Source organism: Chelon labrosus (genome assembly GCF_963514085.1).
Source record: "Chelon labrosus genome assembly, chromosome: 4".
NCBI classification, from domain to species: Eukaryota; Metazoa; Chordata; class Actinopteri; order Mugiliformes; family Mugilidae; genus Chelon; species Chelon labrosus.
Genome location: NC_140340.1, coordinates 30,772,804 through 30,796,594, shown reverse-complemented (window position 1 = coordinate 30,796,594; position 23,791 = coordinate 30,772,804). Strand labels below are relative to the sequence as shown.

Below are 23,791 nucleotides of genomic sequence, written 5' to 3'. Positions count from 1 at the left end.
TTGTACGCCTAACCCTCATCCTTAACTCACTTTTAATCTTTTCATTTGTCACATCTCACCATGGCCTGCTGACGGCAGCAAAGAAACTTGCTGTGTTTAAACATTTCGTCTCTAATCCACAGATCCCGAGGTTGTTCAGTGTGGTCTTGCAGTTCTAGCAACTGAATTTGTTCCCCTTTTTCATGCAGAAATTTCCCAAAATAGCCTAGAGCTTAGGGGGTTAATGAAAAATAAAAAGGTGCTCTCCATAAATATATATTCAAACACAGGGAAAATGAATTCTGGCCCATGTTCTGAAGTGTCTGCCTTTTCTTGGGGGAGAAAAAAAATCTTGGTGATTGCAAAAACAAAAAGGAAAAATATATGCCAGTTGTTCTGCTCACTTTCTGCATGTTTTTTGTATTTGTATTGAGAGTCCCAGATTGCCGTTGCCTTTTGATTCTATACACCCTGTCATCAGTTTTGACACTGGGTGTTGAAACGGAAATGAAAAAGTAAAAAATCGCCGTCCCTCACATCAACTAAAATGTGCGTCGGCCTGGTTCATGTTGTCTGCAATACAGTTGTTTCTGTTTACCTCTTTAAAACTCTAAAATCTCGTTCCCAACACTCACCATATAAACAGAGGAGGAGTTCAGAGGGAGGAGATGAAAAGTTGAAAACAACGTCTTTTCTGAGGCGAACGTCTGCATCAGAGTGTCATAATAAGTCTCTCTGCTGTCTTCTCTCTCCACCCGTCTGTACTGCTTTCTCTGCACCAAGGACAAAATGCTTACACCACAATGGAGACGCACAGAGAAAAGAAAAAGGAGGGCCCCTGGGGAGAAAGAACTTCAGGGAGAGTTTGGAGAAAGATGAGACGAGGAGGAGGAGGAAGAGGGAGAGGAGGAGGGAAGAGGGTTACTGTAGGCGTGGAGGTAAAAAGATGAAGCTTTAATGATCCCTGTGGGAAAAAATGGGCCACTGCAGCAACAAATACTAAAATGATACAGAAAGAAAGAAAGACTATAAATGCAACACCACTGATCAAACGAAACAAAATAAAAAAATAAATAAAATATGTGGATACATGTAAAAAAGCAAGATGAGATTAAAGCAAACCGACATGTACAAAAGCCGAGGACCAGGAGGGTCGAAATGTGTTCAAAATAAGGAAGAAAAAAAACCCTGATTGCTGGAAGTAATTTTGAGCCATATGTCCCTGTTACCGGCTCACTGGCCTTTGTGCTCTGTGTGCTGTTTTGAGTGTGTTTCCTCTGGTTCCTGGTGACAGCAGTTTGACTGGACACACTTATACCCATTTAACACTTACTTGTAATTTAGATACAAGATTCATCCATATGTTTGCAAGTTTATGGACAGTGTTAGCTATTGCTTACAGCTTTGCAAGTATTACTCTGACTAGAGGAGGTCCGACCCTAATTTGAATGTGACCTGGCCAACAGAGACAGATATAGTGTATACCATTCCTTTTAAAAACAAAAAACAGAATGGTAATGAATAATGAATTTAATTTGCCCTTTATCGTTGCTATAATATGTTGATTTTATTTATTTATTCATATTTTGGTCATTTTTTATCCTGCATTTAACCATATGCTGACTTCATTACTGACCAGAAAGTCACCACATGGAACAACAACACATCACCTAATGCTAATGTTCAAAACTAGCATTAGGCTATTTTTACCTCCATCTTGATAAAGCTAAAAGCTAATATTATAAAATATTGCAAGTAACATTTTCTCTACCCAGTTGCAGCTAATATCTCACTCTTTGTGTTTGTCACTGTGCCACGCGGTAAATGTGAGAGGCGTGAGATGATGAATCCTTTGCTACATCTAGATTATAATGTGCTATAAATAATTGTTTATTTACTGCTTATTAAAAAAAACCCTGTCCAAATGATCCCAGATCAGACCAAATATTTTGTTTACTCATTCAACCCAACTGATTGGGTGTGAAACTATCAGATCTGGAACCATTGTTTGGGAAATCAGGAAGCAATGCCTGAGTAACATGGGGAAGAAGAAACAAACCTCTGTGAGCAAAAACGGACAACGAAAAGTATACTTGAAAGTCCTGCCAGATGGTTCTCTCGACAAGACCAGAATTATTTGCATTTACTATCTTACTGACTTACCACTGAAGTACACAAATACTACTTGCTGGTTAAGGAAGCACACAATCGATGCAAACTGTCTGACTTGTCCACTCCAACATGGTTTAGCTCAAAACATTGCAAAATAGGTCAATAAACAGATACACTTGATTGATTAACTGCAAATAAATATTGTAACTAATTGACAGAGCACTTGTAAATACTATTTACTAAACCAAAGTGTGGGGTAAAAATAGTGTATTACCAGTTCAGGTTTTAAAAAATCAATTTATAATTAGGTTTACAACACAATGCACCACAGCAACACATCCCAGCTTGAAGCTCTGCTCCCATGTGTTGTGTTTTGTTTACGTCTCGTTTGTCACCCAGAAGCCCCATGATTTTGTCCCACTCACAGTAAACTGAAACTAATTACAAGCTGAGAGAACCTAGCCATGCACATTTTAAACCTTGTCAAACAAAAAACGCTTTTTGATGAGAAAGTTTTTTTGTCATAAAAGGAAAATATAAATGCTCATTGAAGGAAGATTAGATTACTCTGAAATAAGTCAGAGGTTATGGACCAAGGTGATGAAGAGAAGGAAGAGTGTCTTTCTTAAGAAATAAATTATTTAAATATGGTTTTCAATATGTCTGATTTCTACAGATGCATTCAAGGCCTTAGTTACCACTATTGGGTAACTATTCTCTATGATGTCTGGGAATTTTAGGTGATGACAAGAAAAATGGCAAACGTACAGCTCCCCTGTGAAGTTTGGTTTTACACAAACAAGTTAAAGTATGTTCATTCTCCATGTTCCCACCAGTTCATACAGTCTGTGTATCTGTCTGAGAGCTGTATAAACCACATTCCTTTCCTTATAAAACTTAAGTGCAAACTTTACACTTTTGAATCATGTGTCATTTACACATATGTTTGTTTGCTAGAATGCATTTGATATGATTCTATACAGTGTGTGTTGGTTCTTTATCACCAACAGCCATTAATTAACAGGCCGCTCTAATCGCAGCAGCCACATGCTCCTGCATGTGCCTAGTATATATAAAGGAAGAAAAAGGCTAATTCCACACACTGCACACTGCTCCATTGTGTATTATTAATAACTACTGCACTAAGTTTCTTCCTCAGGCATGTTTTTGGGCACAAGAACCATTTTTCAATGTCCTATTGTGTTACAGTGACAATCTTATGCAGGTGATCATGTTAAAAAACAACTGGTGAAAAATCTTCAAACACTGAAATGTGAGAACAAGTAAAAATAACAATAAAATTAGATCTGAAAAATGAGTAAATGAAAACATTGCTCCATAGCCTTACATTTAGGATACTACCTTTAATGTTTTAAAGGTTTTAAAGCAAACATCTGGATGAGATTTCTCCCCCACTTTCATAATTTAAATCATCATTTAAGGAGGTGAAATCTTGAGATAATGTAATTGCATGATAAAAAGAAAATGTAAATACTCACAGATGAATAAATTTGGTTAATGGTCACAAATTGCTTTGTTGTTTTTTGAATATGTTCTTTGTAAATGTACCATAATTGAACTTTCTCATCTGCGTATATGTGACAAAATAAAATTACTACTTTTCCAAGTTTCAGACTTTGCAGCACAGTCATGAAGTCATTGTCACTCCTTTTCTTACTTCACACTTTCAGCCTGAGAACAACAACTGTCTTAATCACCTGCCATGCTTGTGTACTTGAGTGTCCTTGTGTACAGAAATAACATGATCCGCTACCTCTGTGCTCTGTTGTTCACTATTTGCTCACGGCCACCGAATTAATATCCTTAATTCTACCGCAGCCTTCATCTCTTCATTCCATGTGTTTAATTTAGTTCAGCACACCTCCCTAAAACTATCACCAGTCACCATCAGCATGTTGAAAAAAAAAATACATTAGCATGTGTGAGGAGGAGCAGGGAAGCATTGGTGATGAAAACAATTATTTCCAAGCCATTTCTATTGGTTTGTTGCCGCCTTGCATGAACAGGGTGAGTGTTGTTGTTTTTTGTCTTCTTTCTTTTGAGAGATAGTAATTTATGTGGACTTGGTCTCATAATTAGAGAGTGGGGAATTGGTGTACTCTGGAGCAAAGACAGAAAAAAAAATAGAGTAGAAAAAAATAGAATATGTCTGTCTCTGTACGTAAGAAAATAAGAGAGAGAGAGAGAGAGAGAGAGAGAGAGGGTTTGGTGTTTCGGTGGAGCTCCTCTCATCTCTGTGAAGGCTTTTATCGTCCTCTCTGGTCGCGGCGCTGATGAGGAGCTTTACAGGCGGCGAGAAGAGAGACGCGAGAAGGAGAAGCTTGTTAGAGAGGGGAGGTGTTGATGAGATAATTACACAGCTGTCAGAGTGCCTGTCTGGCCCAAGAGCTGTGCCATCAGTGTGCGCCTGCGTGTATGTATATGTGTCAGCTACGTGTGCGAGTGTATTTGTACATGTTTGAAAGCATGTACGTCTGCCCAGCAGGCAGGTCTGCCCGTGTATCAGTCTTATGACTATAGCGCAATGCACATTTTTGATTGATATCATAAGTAATCTGTGTGTGTTAGTGTGTGTGTTTAGACACTTCTTGTAGAATAATGGCACTACTTTTCTCTTTGAAATGTACGACCATGTCTTTTGGGGTGGAAATGAGGTTTTGAGCATCTGCTATATTCTGCCATTTCCTCTTTCTATAGTTCCCCCATTCTATGTGTGTGTGTGTGTGTGTGTTTTAAAGGAAACGTTCACGCCTGCACAGAGTCACTGCAGGCACTGCAGGCAAACTCCACTTCCTCCAAGACAGCTCATAATTCTTCCACGTAGACTTCCGACACATACACTCCCTGAGACTGCCATGACCGCTGCTAGAAAGTGTGTGTTTGTGTGTGTGTGTGTATGTCACTGATTTTCAAAAGCATTGGCGGGCTTGGTTGCTTTGATGCATACCCGCAACACGAATGCCGAGCCGCAGGCGTCCACACACGAGCCGCCCACTAACCTACCGGCCAGATTGAGTTGTGGGGCGAGGGAAGGGAAAAGTAATGGTGGAGGAGAGCTGACCACTGCCCTGGGAAATATGTGGCGTGTCTCAGAGCGAGCGAGAACAAGCTCTCAAGTTGGCGGACAGCTTTTTCATTTGGCGCTCTCTCCGAGATGTGGAGGAGTGCAGGGTAGAGAGGGCGAGAGAGAAATTGGTGCAGGTGGAGGTGGTGGTGGTGATGTGTGGAGGGCTGGTATTGGTGGTTTGTGCTTCTGTTATAAACAGAACGCTGTGAAACAGGAACAAACTCAATTTCAAGCCCAGGGTCCTCGAGGAGATGCAGTTGCCCCCCCCCCCCCCATTCCCCTCCTCCACCAAACAAAGCCTTTAACCTCTTCACTGCTGAAGGGTTTGTGGTTTGGAGCTCGGCTACCAGACTGCCATCAAGGTGTCATGAAGGTCAGTCCAAAATTAGTTTTGTAAAAGCAGAAACAAAAGCCTTGCCATAACGGTGGAGGCGGAATGCAGAGAGATAGCGAGAGCAATGGGAGATTTGGGCTTCACTTCTGTTTTCCTACATGTAAGATGAGATGAAGTGTGAGTGGGGGGGGGGGAGCAAAGTGATAATTAATGCCTGTCCTCGGTTTTATTCACACAGTTCCTGTCGCATTAAAGGCAAAGCAACAGACATGCCACTAAACACTATAGCTCGTATACAAGTCATAATTCAGACAGCGAGAGCAAATTAGATAAATGACTCCCACCACCTTCAAAGACAGAGGGATTTCTCATTTGAGTGGAAATTAAATTAATACCACAGGGAATGGCTCATGAATCTTCACACGGTCTACTGTGGTGATAACACACCGCCTCACATGTTTTTGGATTCAGGGAGGGGATATATTTGTCTTTTTTTTTTCCTGCTGTAATAATAACACTGTAGCAGAACAAAATTCCCTTGGTACACTGAAGAATTATTAAATCCACTTGCACCAGTACGCCACTTTCATTATGTCACTTCGGTAGGCCAGCGAGGAGCACTAAGAGAAGCGTAATTGGCGGCATCCATTTGTGACCTTGGCTACAGCGCGAGGGGCCACCGCATCATCGGTGCGAGATGACGGGACATCGGCGCCTCGGGGAGGGACGGGCAGAGAGGAGGCGTGTAGACGGGGAGGGAGGGATGAGAGGTTGGTGGCACTGCCATCTGTCTGTGTGTTCTGACCCACTGCCCTCCGCGGCGGCCCGATGCCCAATAAGGAGGAGTGACACACCAGCTAATTGCAACACGTGAGTGGAGCAACGGAGAAATTACTTGGCAAGATTTTTATGGAAAACTACTCCCATCTTACAGTTTTTTTCAGTCGCTAACAAGCGTTTGTCCAATCAGTGGTCACATTTTCAAAACTCTAAACACAATTAGCACAGCATCGGACTTTTGTGGCCATACCATTCACACATTTCATGTTGTTTTCACACAATATGCAGTCAATGAACACATTTTCACAATGCTTACATTTTCTTAACAGACCAGTTGTACCTCCCAACAAAATTATGGATTGTTTTTGTATTATTATTTACGAATGTTAACACACAACATCCAACAATAGCAAAAACAATATTCCAAACCTTAGATACAGTATAAAAACCTCTTCTTCTGCAATGATATCAGTTCAAAAACAACATATCTCAGCTGATAATACAGTTTTTTTCAATCGCTAACAACATGGTTTGAAGTCCACTGTTGAAGAAAAAAAACAATCCAAGTCTAGTTCCAAGTTTGCTGAAGTGGTGCAAGTTTATTGGAGTTCCAGGTCATGGTGAGCCTACCGACACAGAGTGGGTCTGAGACCGGAGACTGACCCTGAATGTAGGGACAGAGCACAGATATACCCTGTCCCCAGGTGTGGTTGCATATTGGTCAGTCGAGGGCAACTTTACACAGGAGGGTAAACTCAGCGGAGGGGCAGAGGTGGCTCCCAGACGTGGTCAAAACAAAAGGACAAAAGGACAAAGGAGTGACACTCAGGTAGTATGATCAGGAAACTCTGATCAGCAGGGGAGCAGAGGCAGGAGAGATCAACATATGGCTGGAATTGCCCCAGACGTGTCAATTTCAATGTCCCTTCAAAGTTTATTTCTTCACCACCCAAGACTGGTACGTCTCTTCCTTCCACCCTATTCACCGTTCCTCAACCCCATAGAGGAGTTGTTTTCTGCATGGAGGTGGAAGGTTTATGACCATCAGCCACATGACCAGATGTCCCTCCTTGAAGCCATGGATGCTGGCTGCAGGGACATCACAGTTGATGATTGCCAAGGGTGGATCCGACATACCAAGCGGTTTTATCCCAGGTGCATCACCTTGGATAATATCAGATGCGATGTTGATGAAAACATGTGGCCTAACCGTGAAGATCGCAAAGATTAGATACAGTAATTTTGTGCTTTTTTTATCTGGGCTTTTTCCTGTTGTTGCTGTACTGTAAGCAATACTGTAAAACTTTTTCTGTTCTATCATACTGTAAACAGTATTTCTACTGTGCCTCCTGTAGTAAACAGTAAAGGAAAAAAAAAATTATTTGCTTTTTACTGGAATGCTTTTGAATGTGAACAATACATGTGGACATACAGTTCCCAACCAAGAAATTTAGTGTAAAAAACAGTGGATTGCATGTTTTGCATGCAAATACCTGTAAAACTGAAGCATAAAAGTCTATGCAGTTTTTGTAATGTCAACAATAGCCAGTATTTTGAAACCTGGTGTACTTTGATTCACTGCATGTACCTTGTGAAGTGAAAACAAGTGTTATTCTTTGACAGAATAATTTCATTTTGAGTCATATTTCCAGTGTTTTGGTATAAAGTTGGTGTGTGCAGAGAAAGATGTGTTCTATTTTGAAATGAAGAGTTAGTATATATTTAACAAAATGTGTTTTTGACAAGAAAATTATCCATTTGGCCAATTGTGTTTTGTAGGCGTGAATTTGTGTTAAGAGTTTAGAAAAAATATCTTTAGTATGGGTAAGCGCTTGTTAGCGATTGAAAAAAACTGTAATAATCTAAATCATGAAGTGGAGCTGCAGTAGAGAAGAGTGCTCTATCCCCATTACAGCGTTTTGCACTCATCCATTTGCTTCTATGAATTGTGGGTGTTCTTGACCCACATCAAGCCACATATCGACACTTGGGAGCAAAACACAGAACTCTCCAAAGCAGCAGAAACCAGATTAGATCTCTCTGGTGTGCTGCTGCACCGGCTGGTAAACACAGAGTATTCTTTAAGTATATCACTTTCAAGAACAGCTGACTCTTGCTGTATGGAGCCGCTAAAGAGTCTGAAAAGTTTGTAAAGTCACAAAACACATGTAGATTAATTAGTACATTCATATTAAGATTGAATAAACACAGAATTATCTGCTACAGCATACCACTGTATATACACTGATGTCTGTGGAGACATTCACAGTCCAAATGACTAGCTCCAATCAAGATCAACTGTTCTTTGTTCTTAGTGAATGGAATGTAAAATTTTACAGATACTTGAGGAAATCAGAGTTGGTTTGTTGGGATAAAGCTGTTGGTGCTAAAACTTAGCAGGAAAGCGTAGACACTGCTGAAGTTGCCTGCAGCGTGTTTTTCTCTTTCCCTTGCATTATCGCTTACACCGTGTACTAAACTGTCTAATTCAGCCAAGTGTAATAATTATTTTTCTGACATTGCAGTCAGTTTTTTTGTATTTTCAATATTTTTATTTAACAAAGGGTTCTCTGAAAATGCAAATGCAAAGTGACGAATGAAACATGCATTCTGAGCATATTAACATGTGTCCATTAGCTGTGGCTAAATACATCCTCAGAGAAATGAAAGAGAGAGAGAGAGAGCGAGAGAGATGTGGTGGTCAAGTGAGTAAGACTGAGAGGGAAAAGCCAAGGCAGTGAATCACAGAAATAAACATTCCTGATTATTCCACAGCAGTTATGTCTGAAAGCACACACCTGTGCACACGTCTGCACATCCTTGCTTCGTGGTTTGTTAGGTCCTTGTGGCATCTCTGCTCTGCATGCTTGTGCACCCGACTCGGTCAAACGGACACACAGATCTGCAGCTCTTTATTCATCAGTGACACAGACAGGGAGCAGAGAGAGTTGTACACAATGACGGTTCATTTTTAGAGAATTCTGCCCTCACACCCTGCTTGCTGTTATTAGCGCTGGTGGCTACACAAAGGTGCACAAAGACTGAAACCTAGAAACATCCCAAACATCAAAAAAAGTAACAACATAAGACAATCCCTGTGGACAAATACATCCTACACATTTGTAGCGGGTCATAAGTGATGATTGGAGACTTTTCTAAAAGTACAAACATTGTATTTTTAAAAGATTGGTGAATATTTTCCCTTAAAACCACTGCTGATTTAACTGACAGAAGTTAAGGTTGGGCTACATGGTGCTAACACTGGACTCATTTGTCACATGTAAAGAAGCTTGACTCTGATTGGATGAACTCCATATCTTCTGGAAGGGAAAGCTTTCTAATTTGTTAACCCAAACAGTGTTCTCAGGCAATCAGAAAGTCAGATGTCAGTCAAACACAAGTGCTCATGCATTTCTGAGAGGAGGTCTAATCAGAGAGAAGAGAAGACACCTGTAAGTGTGGCTGTGCAGATGCTTTGAGTGCTCATTACGTTGGCATTTTCTGCTGACGCAAGAAGTTACTTGTCAGTCAAACTGTGTGGGTGGATCTTTCTGTGTTGATGATGCTTCTAGAGATAATGCAGTTTTATATTTCTCTGCCATGGATACCAGTATTCCACTAAAATCAGAGTAAAAATACCTGAAATAAGTTTTCATTTGATATGAACGTGGTGATGTAAATGCTTTGAGAATCTAATCCATATGAAAATATTGATGTCAACACTTGACCCGCTTGTTTCTCTCTAGTTGGAATTAATCCGTGCTTTCTGCGCTAAGACACATTTTATGGTGATATGATGACTTTCCAGGAGGGACAGAAAACAGGTTGTAAAACTAGTGTTTGAAATGATGAGGGAAGCCAGAATCAATGTGGGCAGTGCCACTGAAAATATTGGTTCTCCTCAGTCTGTTGAATGAACTCAGTCCTGCAGATGTGATTATATTCTGATTGATGTTTTGGGACTTGGAAAGACATATATCTTATGATTTTAATTTGATTCCATGTAAAGAGTTATGTTGGATGTTTTAACGAGAACAATTTAATTATGGTTAAAGAAAAGAAAAAAAAGGTAAATGTAATTTGCAAACATTTTCTGAACTTTCACAAATCTCAAATTTCCTTTATAGCTACATCATTGTTTAGTGTTTATCTGAAAACTCGTGAGTGTGAGTATCCTGCCATGACCTTGGCCAGCTGAGCTTTACTTCGTGCTTCAGGACAAAATGGTTGCATATTGTGGTTTGAGCATGCAGGAGATGCAGGAAGAGAGGATGAGTCAAGCTGAATGACGAAGGAGGGGCGACGGAAAGCTAAGAAGTGTGAAGTGTTTTGTTAAACTCATTCCACCGTGGGGAACATCACTTGGCTGCTCGACAAGAAGCCCAGAAGCAGAGATCATATTAGCTGGAAGTGCTGAAAGAGTGAAACACACACATACACATAAATCCTAACCTGCTGGGGCAGACGATATGGACACTGCCACTGGACCGAAATGAGGCTTCACGAAGTCCCTCATCCACATTCCTCATCTCATCTCTCTCATAATATCTTTTCTGCTAAGACAGAATGTGACGGAAATGTCCAATACACCATGATTCAGGCAACAGAAACATGCAAGTGGACACAAATAGCCAGGGAATAGTTCCAAGCAGAGAAGACATGTCTCTGTGAGTTGAAAATGTATCAGCTTAGTCTAAGGTTTGTGCTCAGCAGGAACAAATGTAAAGAAAGGACAGAAAGAAAGAAATGAGAAAGGTCAGCTAGGTAAGCTAATTGTTATTGCATTTTGGACTCTGAACATTTTGAATTTTTAGAAATTAGTAAAAATGTAGATGTGAGAAACATTTAATATGACAGTGAATGTTAGTCTGATAAGAGGCCCAAGAAACAGAACCCAGGACTTCATAAATATAGAAAGAAAAGACAAAAATTAGAGAAACCTGAGGAGACTAGAGTTCCTGTTGAGTTCTTAGATTGTCCAGAGCTACAACGCTAGTGTTGGTAGTACTGGTTGTGAAGGGAGATAAACCCTTGGAGACGTCACTCAAAGGATGACGTCTCCATTGCTGAGTGGTTTTGAAGCTCAGTGTGGTGACTCCTACTGTCGCCATCTTGACTGACTCCACCTAACTCCTGTCTAATTCAAAAAGGGTGTTGGAACATGAATGGGCCATAGCCTTCGTTCGATCTTGAAATAATTTAGAGTTAAGTTTGGGTGTTTAATAGTTTAAGCTATATAAATATATATCACATAGCTAAATTAGCTATAGACACCAATATAGTATTTTTATTTCTGCTGGGGATTGACTCTCTGTTGGAGGAAGCCTCAAGAGGATGTTAAAGTCAGGTAACATTTACTTTTTAGTTTTTGTCTGAGCTCACGTTTAAAGATCGTTCTTTAAAAAGCTCAGGCAAACAATGCCAATATTATGCTAAGTTAATAAAGCTAAATGATCCATTCCAGGCTTAATTAACTTATAAAAAGAAATAAACAGACTAATTGTCAGTGCATAAGCATTCCATGAGAAGGAACAATCTGATTGGTGTTTTCTTTTGCTACACCACTGATGAACGAATCAGCAGCATGTTGGATAAACTGTATTACCGGGGTCCTCTAATATTTCACACCACACATTTAACAGTAAACATTTTGTTTCCTGCTCTATTCTGAGCTAGGACCACTGAGGGTCCCAGCTCCGATTGCTGAGAGGGTGAACCAGGTCAAGGTGACATCACATGCTGTGACACCTGGCTCAAAGTTGCCGTGACGACCGTCCCGCCTCATCAGTCACACCTGTCAGACAGGCGCATGTGTGTATGTGGCTGACTCCATCGGGTGCCAGTGCACACAGAGGATGCTGATGAAGGACAGGATGGATGGATGGGGCAGGATGGGAAAAACTATCATTTAAAGTTCATCACTTACCTCCTCTATCGTTGTTTTGTTCTCTGCAGTGAATCTACTGGACACGACGACGATCACAGGAGACTGGGGCTGGCTAACGTATCCTTCACATGGGGTAAGAGCACAATATTAACTTTTCTTATTAGAAAAATACAAAATAAATACATACAGGACTTAAGCAACTCTGTGGGAACTGATTATTGCTTGGCAAAGATCTGCCAAGCCAATAAAATCATTTGGCTTTATGTGGTGACGGACAGAAGAGTAACGTAGGATTATCCAGTTGCATGCAGATGTATTAATTTTCTAGTAGCCCATAACGAAATCCAAAGAACTGAGTCTCTTCCAGGCTAACTGTAGAATCCTCCTGCCTCAAATCCACATTTAGACATCATAGGCCGGTATGGGTGGGTAGCTTTATTGTAGTGTGTCACAGTGTGATTCCATCTGCACAGATTTTCTCTACAATGTGACACCTGTTGCAAAATATTTCTATTTTTATCCTATCTGAAGACATGTGAGGCGGTGATTCTCCAGCTGAGGGCAAGTCTGTGCTTATTAAATGAGATCCGGTTGTAACATTGACACCACAGGCTAATTACATGTTCGTCATTTGCAGTCAGACAACTACATGCAACACTCACCTAATTCCAACATCAGCTGCGACATCACTTTCAGCCCCTTCCACATATTGGCAGCGAGGTGCACATTGCACAAGTGGGAGGACTCAGCTCCCAAGGGAGAGAGAACGATGAAAGAAGGAACGAGGTGACAGCGAGGGCACGGCGTCGCCACATTAGCATATTGTAATGCCACATGATGATACCCGGGGTGATGAATTAGGACTCCAGCCGTGATCTTTATAGCAGCGAGACGCCACCGTGTCCCCGACTCCCCCGGCTGTCAGTGAAATGGTAGAAACATTTAACTCACCTCCGGCCCACACAGCAGAAGGTGGTGTGATTGAACAGCAGCCAGGAGGAACAGATGGATTGTCTTTCAAGTCCTGAGAAAAGAGCTGGATGAATTGGATTAGAGTTTTGAGCGGAATGACTCCTTCTGTGTGAAACCAGTGTGAGGGGAATCTCCCCTGTCCTGCCAGCCCATGCTGTATTTGTTCATTATTCCAAAAATATCAATTTCTAACTTGATTAGAGACTTTTGTCGCGTGAGGCTTCTACACCTCAACACTTCACTAAATGGCATTGGGGTTCGATTACATAAACAAACCTGTGTGATGGCATAAGTCACAAGTCTAGAGGGGAAAATATTGCTGTGGACAGGTGGTTCTTACAGCTTTAAGTCAGTTATGTTCAAGTTAATGCTACGTAACTGTCAGTGTTAAAGGCTCGATATGTCTTTGTTAACCCCTCCATCCACCCTGTGCTCCTCCTTATAACTCAGTTCTTCCTATGTATCCATTAACAGTCTATGGTGTTATTTTAATGGAAGGACAGTCAGGCTTTATTGCTGGGAAACATTATTGACGACAGAAAAATTGCTAGAAAAAGATTGTCATGGACACACATTTGTTCTTCAGTGTACTCACAAATTTGGCTACTGATGACTCACGACTTCACTTGGGCCTCTGTAGTAAAAAACATTTGATACTTACCAACATTTCGAATATTAAAATGTGTGTTCTTTAAAGCATCTATACACATAACTCATTGTTACACTGCATACGCAGCAATCACTTAAGAGAGTCCACACCCAAGGTTTTCACTACCACAGGCTTAGTTTGGGTTGTTGTATGGAGCTGCTTAAACAGACAGGATTATTCTGCCTTCCCTCCCTGACTCCTACTTACATGTTCACCCAATCCAAGACAACAAGTCGACTTCTAAATTAGATGGCCACGCACTTCCATGCTAACAGTACAGAAACAAAATAACAACCTAACCCAACCTCAGTGCATCCAAGATTCCCATTCCCAATCCGATTTTAAATAAACAAAATGGCCTCCCCTGGTTATTCACAAAGCCTTTTCTTATCTTACATGTTCTCCTAAATCACGTTTGCCCTCAGTGATTGTTGAATGAGGATCTTATTCTACCACCTCATCAACAAACATCAACATTGCGGGACCTAGCAGCAAAGAGTAATAATACATTTTGGCGCTACAGAGAAGTAGATTTGGTTTACTACAATAGTTCAGGCTTGGCGGAAACCTGATAGCGATCCAGTAATTTTAGAAAAAATGCCTGGATCGGCCCCAATACAGAATTCCCCATATCGATTGGGGCATCCCTATCTGAAAGCTCAAACCACTCCTCTGAAAGAAATACAGCAGTAATACATTGTTTTAGTTAACAATAGAACTAAATGGATATATATCTTATCATGTGAATTCTGTTTTTTTTTTGTAGTCATCACTGTTAAACAAGATCATGGCCACAGAGTTTAGGTGCTTAGGCCACTTCCTCCCCGCTTTTTGCAAGCACCAACATAAAAATAACACCTCATTAATTCATGTCCCATTACCTCTCCAGGTTACAGTACATTATATCTTGTGTGGTCTCTTAAAATCAGTTTGGTTCTTAAGCAAAACCTTTGAGATGTAGATGCTGTTATTTCACATATAATATTTTGACAAGCAGAGGAACACTGTGCATTTTATTTATGGTGGCAAATTACTTACCGAGAAAAGAAACACTTTATGTAAGACAAGAAAAATGTGGCTTCAAAGAAAACTGGCTAAACAACTCAGAACAGCATCTGCAAACTGCCTGAGATCAACAGCATTTCCAGCACTTGGCGTCTCTTCTAAGTCGAGATCAAACATTCAGTACGCAGATTGGTGTATGGCTCACTCAACAATACATTACTGCTCATGCACAGATTTAAGATTTTTCACATTTTCATTACTGACGGCTACAGATTTTCCAGTAACAGTTATTTGTCTGGGTACATAGTGTTTGTTCGACAGAGCTAGGCTTGTTCACTATGAATAAGGAGCTGCAGCCCTCCATGTGGGAGGTTTGATGTACTCGGAGCAGTAAGTGCCACTGTAGACTGGGTGTGTTTTGAGCTTGATAATGATGCATTCAAAATGATTCCTCAGCGAAGCTATCGGAGCAGCAGCAGCAGCAGCAGCAGCAGCATTTTATTGCTGCGGGTCTGCTTTTGCTTTCAGTTTTTCCAGCCACGCTTAGTGGAAACCAGAAAAGTACCCGTGTTTGATGGTTTTAGCCCCTACGCTTGCACTGCTGAAGACAACGTTTTCAGTGCTTTCAGTCTGGAGTAGCCATACGTGTGGTTCAACAAATAATAATCTGAAAAGTCCTGATGTTCAAGAGTTTGCAATGGGTGATTGCCAAGATATGACAAAGCAGATTCCAGGCTAGAGAGAGGATTTATCAAGTCTGTTTCAGCACAGTGGTCACATGGTTGATGAACAGTGTTACAAAATATTTGGTTCTTTGATAAAAACTTGCTGGCACAAGCTTGTTTGCATGAGGTTTTTGGTAGAGAGGTTATTTACGACTCGCAAAGTGCATTTGAGCAAGTACCATTGAGATCAAAGAATTAAAATTATGTCATGTGAGTGATTTTGGTGTCAGCTGATTTTGGTCACAGCTGTCAGCTAAAAATCTGCAGCTGTGACACCACTTTTGGTTAAGAGGCTACTGCTATGACAAAATTGCAAACTGGCTGGGATACACCCCAAACATTGAACTCCTGGACAGGTCACCAGTCTATCACAGGGCTAACACAGAGACACATACAATTATTCACACTCACACCTACGGCCAATTTAGAATTAACCTAATGAGCATGTCTTTGGATGGTGGGAGGAAGCTGGAGCACCCGGAGAGAATCCACGCTGAGAAGGGAGGGAAGGCACAGGGAGAACATGCAAACTCCACACAGAAAGGCCCAGTCGGCCCATGGATTCGAACCCGGGACCTTCTTGCTGTGAGGCATTAGTGCTAACCACCAAGTCATAATGACAACAAATTAAGATAACTTTGTTCTTGTATAGAGAGCCATCTGGCAGGACATTGAAGCTGAACTTGCCGTTTAAAAGACCCGTGCCTTTATCCATTTCTTCTAGTTTGTCTGTAATTGCTTTGCTATTCTGCTTCTTTTAGGATTTTTGGTAGTTTTAATGGTAAAGGGCATATTACTGCCCTCTGTAGGTTAAAATTATTTACAACAACCACACTTCAGATTTCTCTTGCTTTCCACAGCGTTCCACTGCTGCTTTGATGATTTGCTAATTTCCCAAACTAAGGTTCTAATAACAGAACGTGCATGTGTTAATCCCACGTTCTCTTTCATAATATTTCGCTCGATGTCTCACTATGGGATGCACGCCTCGCTGCAGCCCTCAGAAGCATTAATCTCATTACGCCAATCCTGATTGGCTGGTGAACGTGTCCGTCCGCCATAGGTAGTCCCACCTACCTTAAATAGCTCAGGCGGACGGCAACACGTCATTCAAACACCTCTTCTCACTCGGAGCATATCTCGCGTCCAGGGCTAGCTAGCTAAACTGTCCACAGACTGATCTTTTTTAGCTTCGGTCGCCGGGCGCTTCTGGCCTTGGACGTGTTCTGCCAGTCGGTCACACCAGATCGACCCCAGTGCTTCCTCGCCCTCCACGGCCTGGTCAGCACTGTCCTCGACGCCTCACCACGGCGCTTCGAGTACCGAGTATTAACACACCAGTTAATCCCTCGTCTTCATAAGTTAACACACCAGTTAACTGCACCCGGTTAACACACCAGTTAGCTGAAACACCTAGTTAGCACACCAGCTAACTGCCTCGATTAGCCTTGCTGGCACACCAGCTAGCGAGGAATGGAGGCTAGAATCCCTCACACCAGAGGGCACGGAGACTCCGGGGCCCGTCCCTGTCGCTGTGGGAATAAGATCTCGAAAAATGATCCACACCAGGTCTGCTCGAGCTGCCTAGGGCTGGAACACGCCCGACTGGCTATCGATGTCCCCGGCTCGTGTCAACACTGCGCAGTGTTCACAATTAAGAGTCTCCGCAGACGGCTAGCCCGCCAGGCTAGCTTGTCTGGGCACGACCCCTTTCTCCCTCCCGACGGCGCCGCCGCAGAGGACGGAGAGGAGATGGCGGTCGCTGCGGTGGCGACTCCGAAGGCTAGCGCCAGCTGGGGCTCCCAGCTCGACCTAGCCGCGGATCCCCCGCAGGAGGAAGATGTTCTGGAACTGGACTATGGGGACGATGAAGATGCCGCCTCGGAACTCCTCATATCAGAGGATGAAGAAGAGGACGACGTCTTCATCACTCCGGCCCGGGCTGCGCAGCCCGCGGCCTTCGTCGCCTCTCGGGATGGAGAGGAGGGTAGCATACCAGCTTCTCCCCTCCCCAGCTCGGACATGCTCGACGTGTGCAAACGCGCTGCTGCCCGGCTTGGCATCCCCTGGCCCGCTGTCGTAGCTGAGACCACCAGATCCCGCTACGAGGGGAAGAAATTGCCCTTGGCCAAGAGCGCGACGAAGCAACTTCTCCCCGTCTTCCCAGAGCTGCTGGATGAGGTAGCGCGCTCGTGGAGAGACCGCCCTTTCAGCAGCAGGAGCCCGATTCCCGGAGCCTCGTCCCTCGATTGTGAGGCGATGGACAGCCTGGGTCTGCTCCGCATGCCTCCGATGGAGCCACTCGTTGCGGCGCACCTCCACCCCCGCCTGTCAGCGGTGTCCCCTCGGAGCCCCAGCCTGCCGTCCAAGTCGGACCGTTTTCAGTCAGCCCTGACTGAAAAGGCGTACAAGGCGGCTGCGCTTTCGGCCAGAGCGCTCAATGTCCTCTCCCTGCTCACGGCTTATCAGGCTGAGTTGTGCGAGGATTTTGTGCAAACTCAAGACCCAGCAACGTGGGAGGAAATACCGGTCATCACCGACCTGTGTCTCCGTGTCCAACGCTGCGCGGTCCAGGCCACGGGGAGATCGCTGGGGACCATGGTCCTGCAGGAACGAGCGCGATGGCTCAACCTCGCCAACCTGTCGGACAGAGAGAAGGACGACATCCTGGACATGCCCATTGTCCCGGAGGGGATTTTTGGTTCCGCGTTGGCCTCGATGCAACGGCGGTGTGAAGCCAAAAAGAAGGAGGATGAAGCTCTCCAGCTCTGCCTCCCTCGAAAGCCCCCAGCGCCCTCTCCACCTGCGCAGCGTAAAACCTTTGCGCAGGCCGCTTCTCAGGTTTCGCAGTTCAAAATGCCGAAACAGCTGAGACCCCAGCCCGCCCCACCTGCCCCGCCTGGTCGGCCCGGCTGGCCCAAAAAACCCCCGGCCCCGACTGCAGCTTCGCCGGCGCGGCCCGCGCAAGCTGCCAGCAACCAGGCCAGGAAGAAGAAGAGAGCGGCCTGACCACCCCTCTCTCCACCGGTGTTGCAGCTGGAAGTTCCCCGTTCTCCAGCTCCACCTGTTTGGCTTTTGAGCGTGCACCTGGGGGTCCCCCACGCCCCCATCTCCCAGCTGCCACGGACCGTGCCAGAGCAAGCCGGGAGAGATGGACATTTGACGGCGGAGGGTTCAGCGGTTACCCCTCTCTCATGTCCACAAGCACGCACACATACACAAGTTTTCACGCAGAAAATAAAGTGTGTTCCACTGTCGCATCCAGGCCGCGGGCTAAGGGCGCAGTTAATAAAAGCCAAATTTGTCAAAATAAGCAGCGCGGTGGCGACACCCGCTGCCCCCCTCCGGCGAGAGGCCGCGGCTCTCCCCGGGGTGGGGGCTGTGAGGTCCCAGCCGCTGCGCTGTCCTCCCGGGCAAAAATGCACGGCGCCGCACAGGGACCGTGTCGTTCCACCACGAGAGGGCGCCACCGCACCACGACGGGCGCCTCTCCTGGTGGAGGGACTGCGATGCGTGTCGCCTCTCTCTCTCAGATGGGAGAGATGGGCCGCACTCGCAGCCCCATCCTGGGTGTTAAAGACGATCTTGAAGGGTTACAGGCTGCAGTTCGCCGCTGTTCCCCCGCGGTTCGCCGGTATAATACAATCCCAGGCTCAGGGAGAGTCAGCTCGTGTTTTACGAGAGGAAATCCTCTCACTGTTAAACAAAGGAGCAATATGTGTCGTCCCTCCCGCACAGTGTCAGAGCGGTTTTTACTCCAGGTATTTTCTGGTCCCCAAACGGGGGGGGAGCGGGATTCGCCCTATCCTGGATTTGCGGGCTCTGAACAAATATCTGAGGAAATACAAGTTCAGGATGCTTACACACGCATCCCTGCTGCGTCTTGTGCGTCAGAACGATTGGTTCACTTCTGTCGATCTGAAAGACGCGTATTTCCACATCCCGATCTATCCTCCCCACAGAAAGTATCTGAGGTTCGCTTTCCAGGGGATCTGCTACGAGTACCGCGTGCTCCCTTTCGGCCTGTCTTTAAGCCCGAGGGTGTTCGTGCGGTGCACGGAAGCAGCAATAGCCCCGCTGAGACGGCGGGGCATCCGCTTGGCCACGTATCTGGACGATTGGCTGCTTTTGGCACAATCGGAGCAGGAGGCCAGGGCGCACACGCGTATTCTCACACGGCACCTAGTCGATCTGGGTTTTGTGATAAACGCGGAAAAGAGCATGCTGTCCCCGGCGCAGGGCATAATCTTTCTGGGATTATCCCTGGACTCGGTAACTTTCACGGCGCACCTGTCGGCGGAACGAGTGAAAGCTTTCAGGACGTGTCTCGCGCTTTTTCATCCAGGCAGGTCTGTTCAATTCAGATTGTGTCTTCGGTTACTCGGACTGATGGCGTCTGCCATCCTCGTAGTCCGTCTCGGTCGCCTCCACATGAGGGAGTTCCAGCTTTGGGTGGCCTCGTGTGGGTTGGATCCCGTGCGTCATGGCGCGCGGAGAGTGTTGGTCACACCGGAGTGCGCCAGGGCGCTGCGCCACTGGCGGGCCCCGTCCTTTCTGACCCTGGGGGTGCCCATGGGTTCCGTCCTGTCCAGGAAGGTGGTCACTACGGACGCCAGCCTGACGGGTTGGGGCGGAATTCACGAGGGCCGGTCTGTGAGGGGCCGCTGGGGATCGGACCTCCAGCGGGCTCACATAAATTTTCTGGAACTTTCAGCGGTGTTCCTCTCCCTGAAACATTTCCTTCCGTCTCTCATGGGTCATCATGTCCTAGTGAGGACGGACAATACGACGACGGTGGCGTATATCAACCGTCAGGGGGGATTGCGCTCCCGTCAGTTGCACATGCTGGCACGCAAACTGATCCTGTGGAGCTGCGGCCGTCTCCTCTCCTTGAGGGCAACGCACGTCCCGGGCGCGCTGAACACGGGCGCGGACCTGTTGTCCAGAGGCGCGCCGGTGTACGGGGAATGGGCTCTGCACCCGGAGATTGTGGGACAGATATGGTCCCGCTATGGTCGGGCCGCGGTGGATCTGTTCGCGTCGAGAGAGAACGCGCAGTGCGCGCTGTTTTACTCTCTGCGCAGCCTGGATGCTCCCCTCGGCGTAGACGCACTAGCGCACGCCTGGCCGCACGAGCTTCTTTACGCGTTCCCTCCCCTGGCCTTGATACCCCCCACTCTGTCCAGAGTGAGGGAGCACGGCCTCGCACTGATTTTGGTAGCTCCGCATTGGCCTGCGATGCATTGGCTGGCGGAGATATATCGGTTACTGTGCGCTCAGCCCTGGCAGCTCCCGCTGCGCAGGGACCTGCTGTCGCAGGGGGGGGGGACGGTCTTCCACCCGCACCCGGAACGCCTGGCGCTGTGGGCTTGGCCCCTGAATGGCTCAATCTGTCGGCTGTGGGACTGTCACAGCGTGTGATTTCCACGATTCAGAGCGCTCGGGCCTCCTCCACTAGGTCTTTGTATGACTGTAAGTGGAGAGTGTTTGAGGGGTGGTGTCACAGTAACGGCCACATTCCTTTTCAGTGTCCGGTAGGAGTGATATTGTCATTCTTGCAGGACCTGATTGACAAGCGAAAAGCCTTCTCCACGGTTAAAGTGTACTTGGCGGCTATCGCCGCCTGTCACGTGGGGTTTGGGAAGCGAACGGCTAGCCAGCACCCTCTGGTTTGCCGTTTTATGAAGGGGGCGCGCAGGCTCCTCCCCGTTTCCAGACCGCTGGTACCTCCGTGGGATCTGGCTGTGGTTCTGGAGGGACTTAAGGGCCCTCCTTTTGAACCACTGGAGGGAGCAGATTTGAAACACGTGTCTTTGAAGACTGTGTTGTTGCTGGCTCTGGCTTCGGCCAAACGAGTTAGTGACATCCATGCGCTTTCGGTACATCCGTCATGCGCTCAGTTCTTCCCGGGGGATGTGAGGATGATTTTGAGGCCCAACCCGGCTTTTGTGCCCAAGGTGTTGGGCTCATGTTCCCCTATTGACCTTGTGGCTTTTGCTGCTTCATCAGAGGGCCAGCAGTCACATGCGTTATGTCCGGTTCGTGCGGTGCGCACTTACATGGACAGGACTAAGGGGTTCAGGAGGAGCGATCAGCTGTTTGTCTCCTGGGCTAATCCTCATAAAGGAAAACCTGTCACGAAGCAGCGCCTATCCCACTGGATGGTGGAGGCGATTGCTTTGGCCTATACGAGTCAGGGTTTGCAGCCACCTGTGGGCCTGCGAGCGCACTCGACTCGGGGCTTGGCCGCATCCTGGGCCTTATTCAGGGGAGTCTCTGTTCAGGACATCTGTGCTGCGGCGAGTTGGTCCTCGCCTCTCACGTTTGTCCGCTTCTATAGGTTGGACGTCTCCGCGCCATGCGTGGCACGCGCGGTTTTACTGTCCTGATGGGAGCAGAGTGTTTTTCCCTGTGGGTTGGTGGACGCTAGATAAGCTTGTCTGGCAATACGGGAGCTACCACATCCCATAGTGAGACATCGAGCGAAATATTATGAAAGAGAACTTTAGGTTATTTACATAACCCCGGTTCTCTGAGTAATATGAGTGAGATGTCTCACCAGACAACCCTTCTTGCTTGGGCGAGTGAGAAGAGGTGCTTATCTTGAATGACGTGTTGCCGTCCGCCTGAGCTATTTAAGGTAGGTGGGACTACCTATGGCGGACGGACACGTTCACCAGCCAATCAGGATTGGCGTAATGAGATTAATGCTTCTGAGGGCTGCAGCGAGGCGTGCATCCCATAGTGAGACATCTCACTCATATTACTCAGAGAACCGGGGTTATGTAAATAACCTAAAGTTCAGTCCTCCTGAAAAGTTTATTGGACAGATACATTACTACATTATTACAGAGAGCAATAAGTCATGTGGCATGTGGAAAGTGAGCACTGCAATAAGATGGACTTGGAAAAAGCTCTTTAAACTGATGCACAGTGTGCTTTGGTCAGTGGTTTGAGTGTGGAAGAGAGAAAAACATTGCTGAGACCTCATGGGATCTTTGATAAATGGATGTTTTGACAGTTTCTAACTGTCACTTTCTCTCTTCCACACTTCCATACATATACATACAAAGACACAGACACACACACACACACACACACACACACACACTGCACTTATAAGGTCATTTTTGCCATCCTGACAGTTTACAGTGTTATGAATGTGCCATGCTAGCAGCATCAGGTTTTCAGCTGCCCTCTGCTCCAGGCAGAAGCCGCTCTTTGATGGTCTTAGGTTGAAAAAAATACAACCCCGTCGGAAGGAAGAGATTTAAGTTACTCGATGACTGTGTCACAAAAAGCTGTTTTCATTGCATTGAAAGTGACTCGTCTGTGTACGATCACACTGTGTTTGACTCACAAAATGAGTGAGAAGCTTGTATTCTGCAGTTTTGAGTGACAGTTTAACTATCACGTAACAACTACGTTAAGCTTGGATCTGCTGTTATCCTGCAGGTTCATTAAAGTTATTTTTAAACTGAAGTATTGTTCAGGAGGCGACACACATGTCACTGTGAGAGAGTGAGTAAGGCAAAGGTGAGAGGGAGAAGTAGATAGAGAGGCTGCCCACGGGGAATACAAGAGGAATAGGTGTCAAGTCCGTGCTGCGGGAAGATGGATTAAAATTGCCAATGTGTATTTTTCTGAATGCAAAGTAATTTTTAGACAGAGGGAGGGAGAGAATTGGAGACGGATATTTCCACTATGCCCCAACTACTGATTGTTATTTTTTTTTTTACTAATGCTAGTAGTAGTGCTCTTTACTAGTACTAGTGCTCTTTCTGTGTGTATTTTTATTAATCGTGCCACACTGAGAGACACATACTATGCTGTATATCATATGTAATGTGCTCTGAGCCTGTCAGTTCACTCCATTTATCATATAAAATCATGCCAGATTTTGTTCTCTCCATGTTTATATGAACTAATGGGTCAGTACCGTGGGTCAAAAGAATGTGTTTTGTGGGATCAGCTGACAAATCTTTAGATCTATTTACAAATGAGACATACCTTTCTTCAACTGAGACCAGTGTCTCCAGAGGACATGAACACAAACAAGCTAGATTTTAGTTTTCCACCCAGATGTGAGTTTGGACAGTGTTCAGCCACTGTGTAGTCGAGCCATGTAATAATCTCTGTCCTTGCTGACCTTCCCACAATCAGATCAAAAACTGTTCATCATGAAGAGATTCAGTTATACCTGGAAATATAATACACTAAACTTTGGTGAACTGGATCAAATAAAATATGTATGCATTTA

At 45.3% G+C, this 23,791-nt stretch overlaps 1 protein-coding gene across 1 annotated transcript in view; it reads left to right on the top strand.

The window, feature by feature from the left end:
• Positions 1 to 23,791, top strand: part of epha8 (eph receptor A8) — a gene marked incomplete at its 5' end in the record, with an annotated part of 120,337 nt that overhangs the window by 14,913 nt on the left and 81,633 nt on the right. The window contains one exon of the mRNA XM_084543201.1: positions 12,249 to 12,313. Coding sequence (XP_084399327.1) covers positions 12,249 to 12,313 — 65 coding nt within the window. The remainder of the gene's footprint in view (positions 1 to 12,248; positions 12,314 to 23,791) is intronic.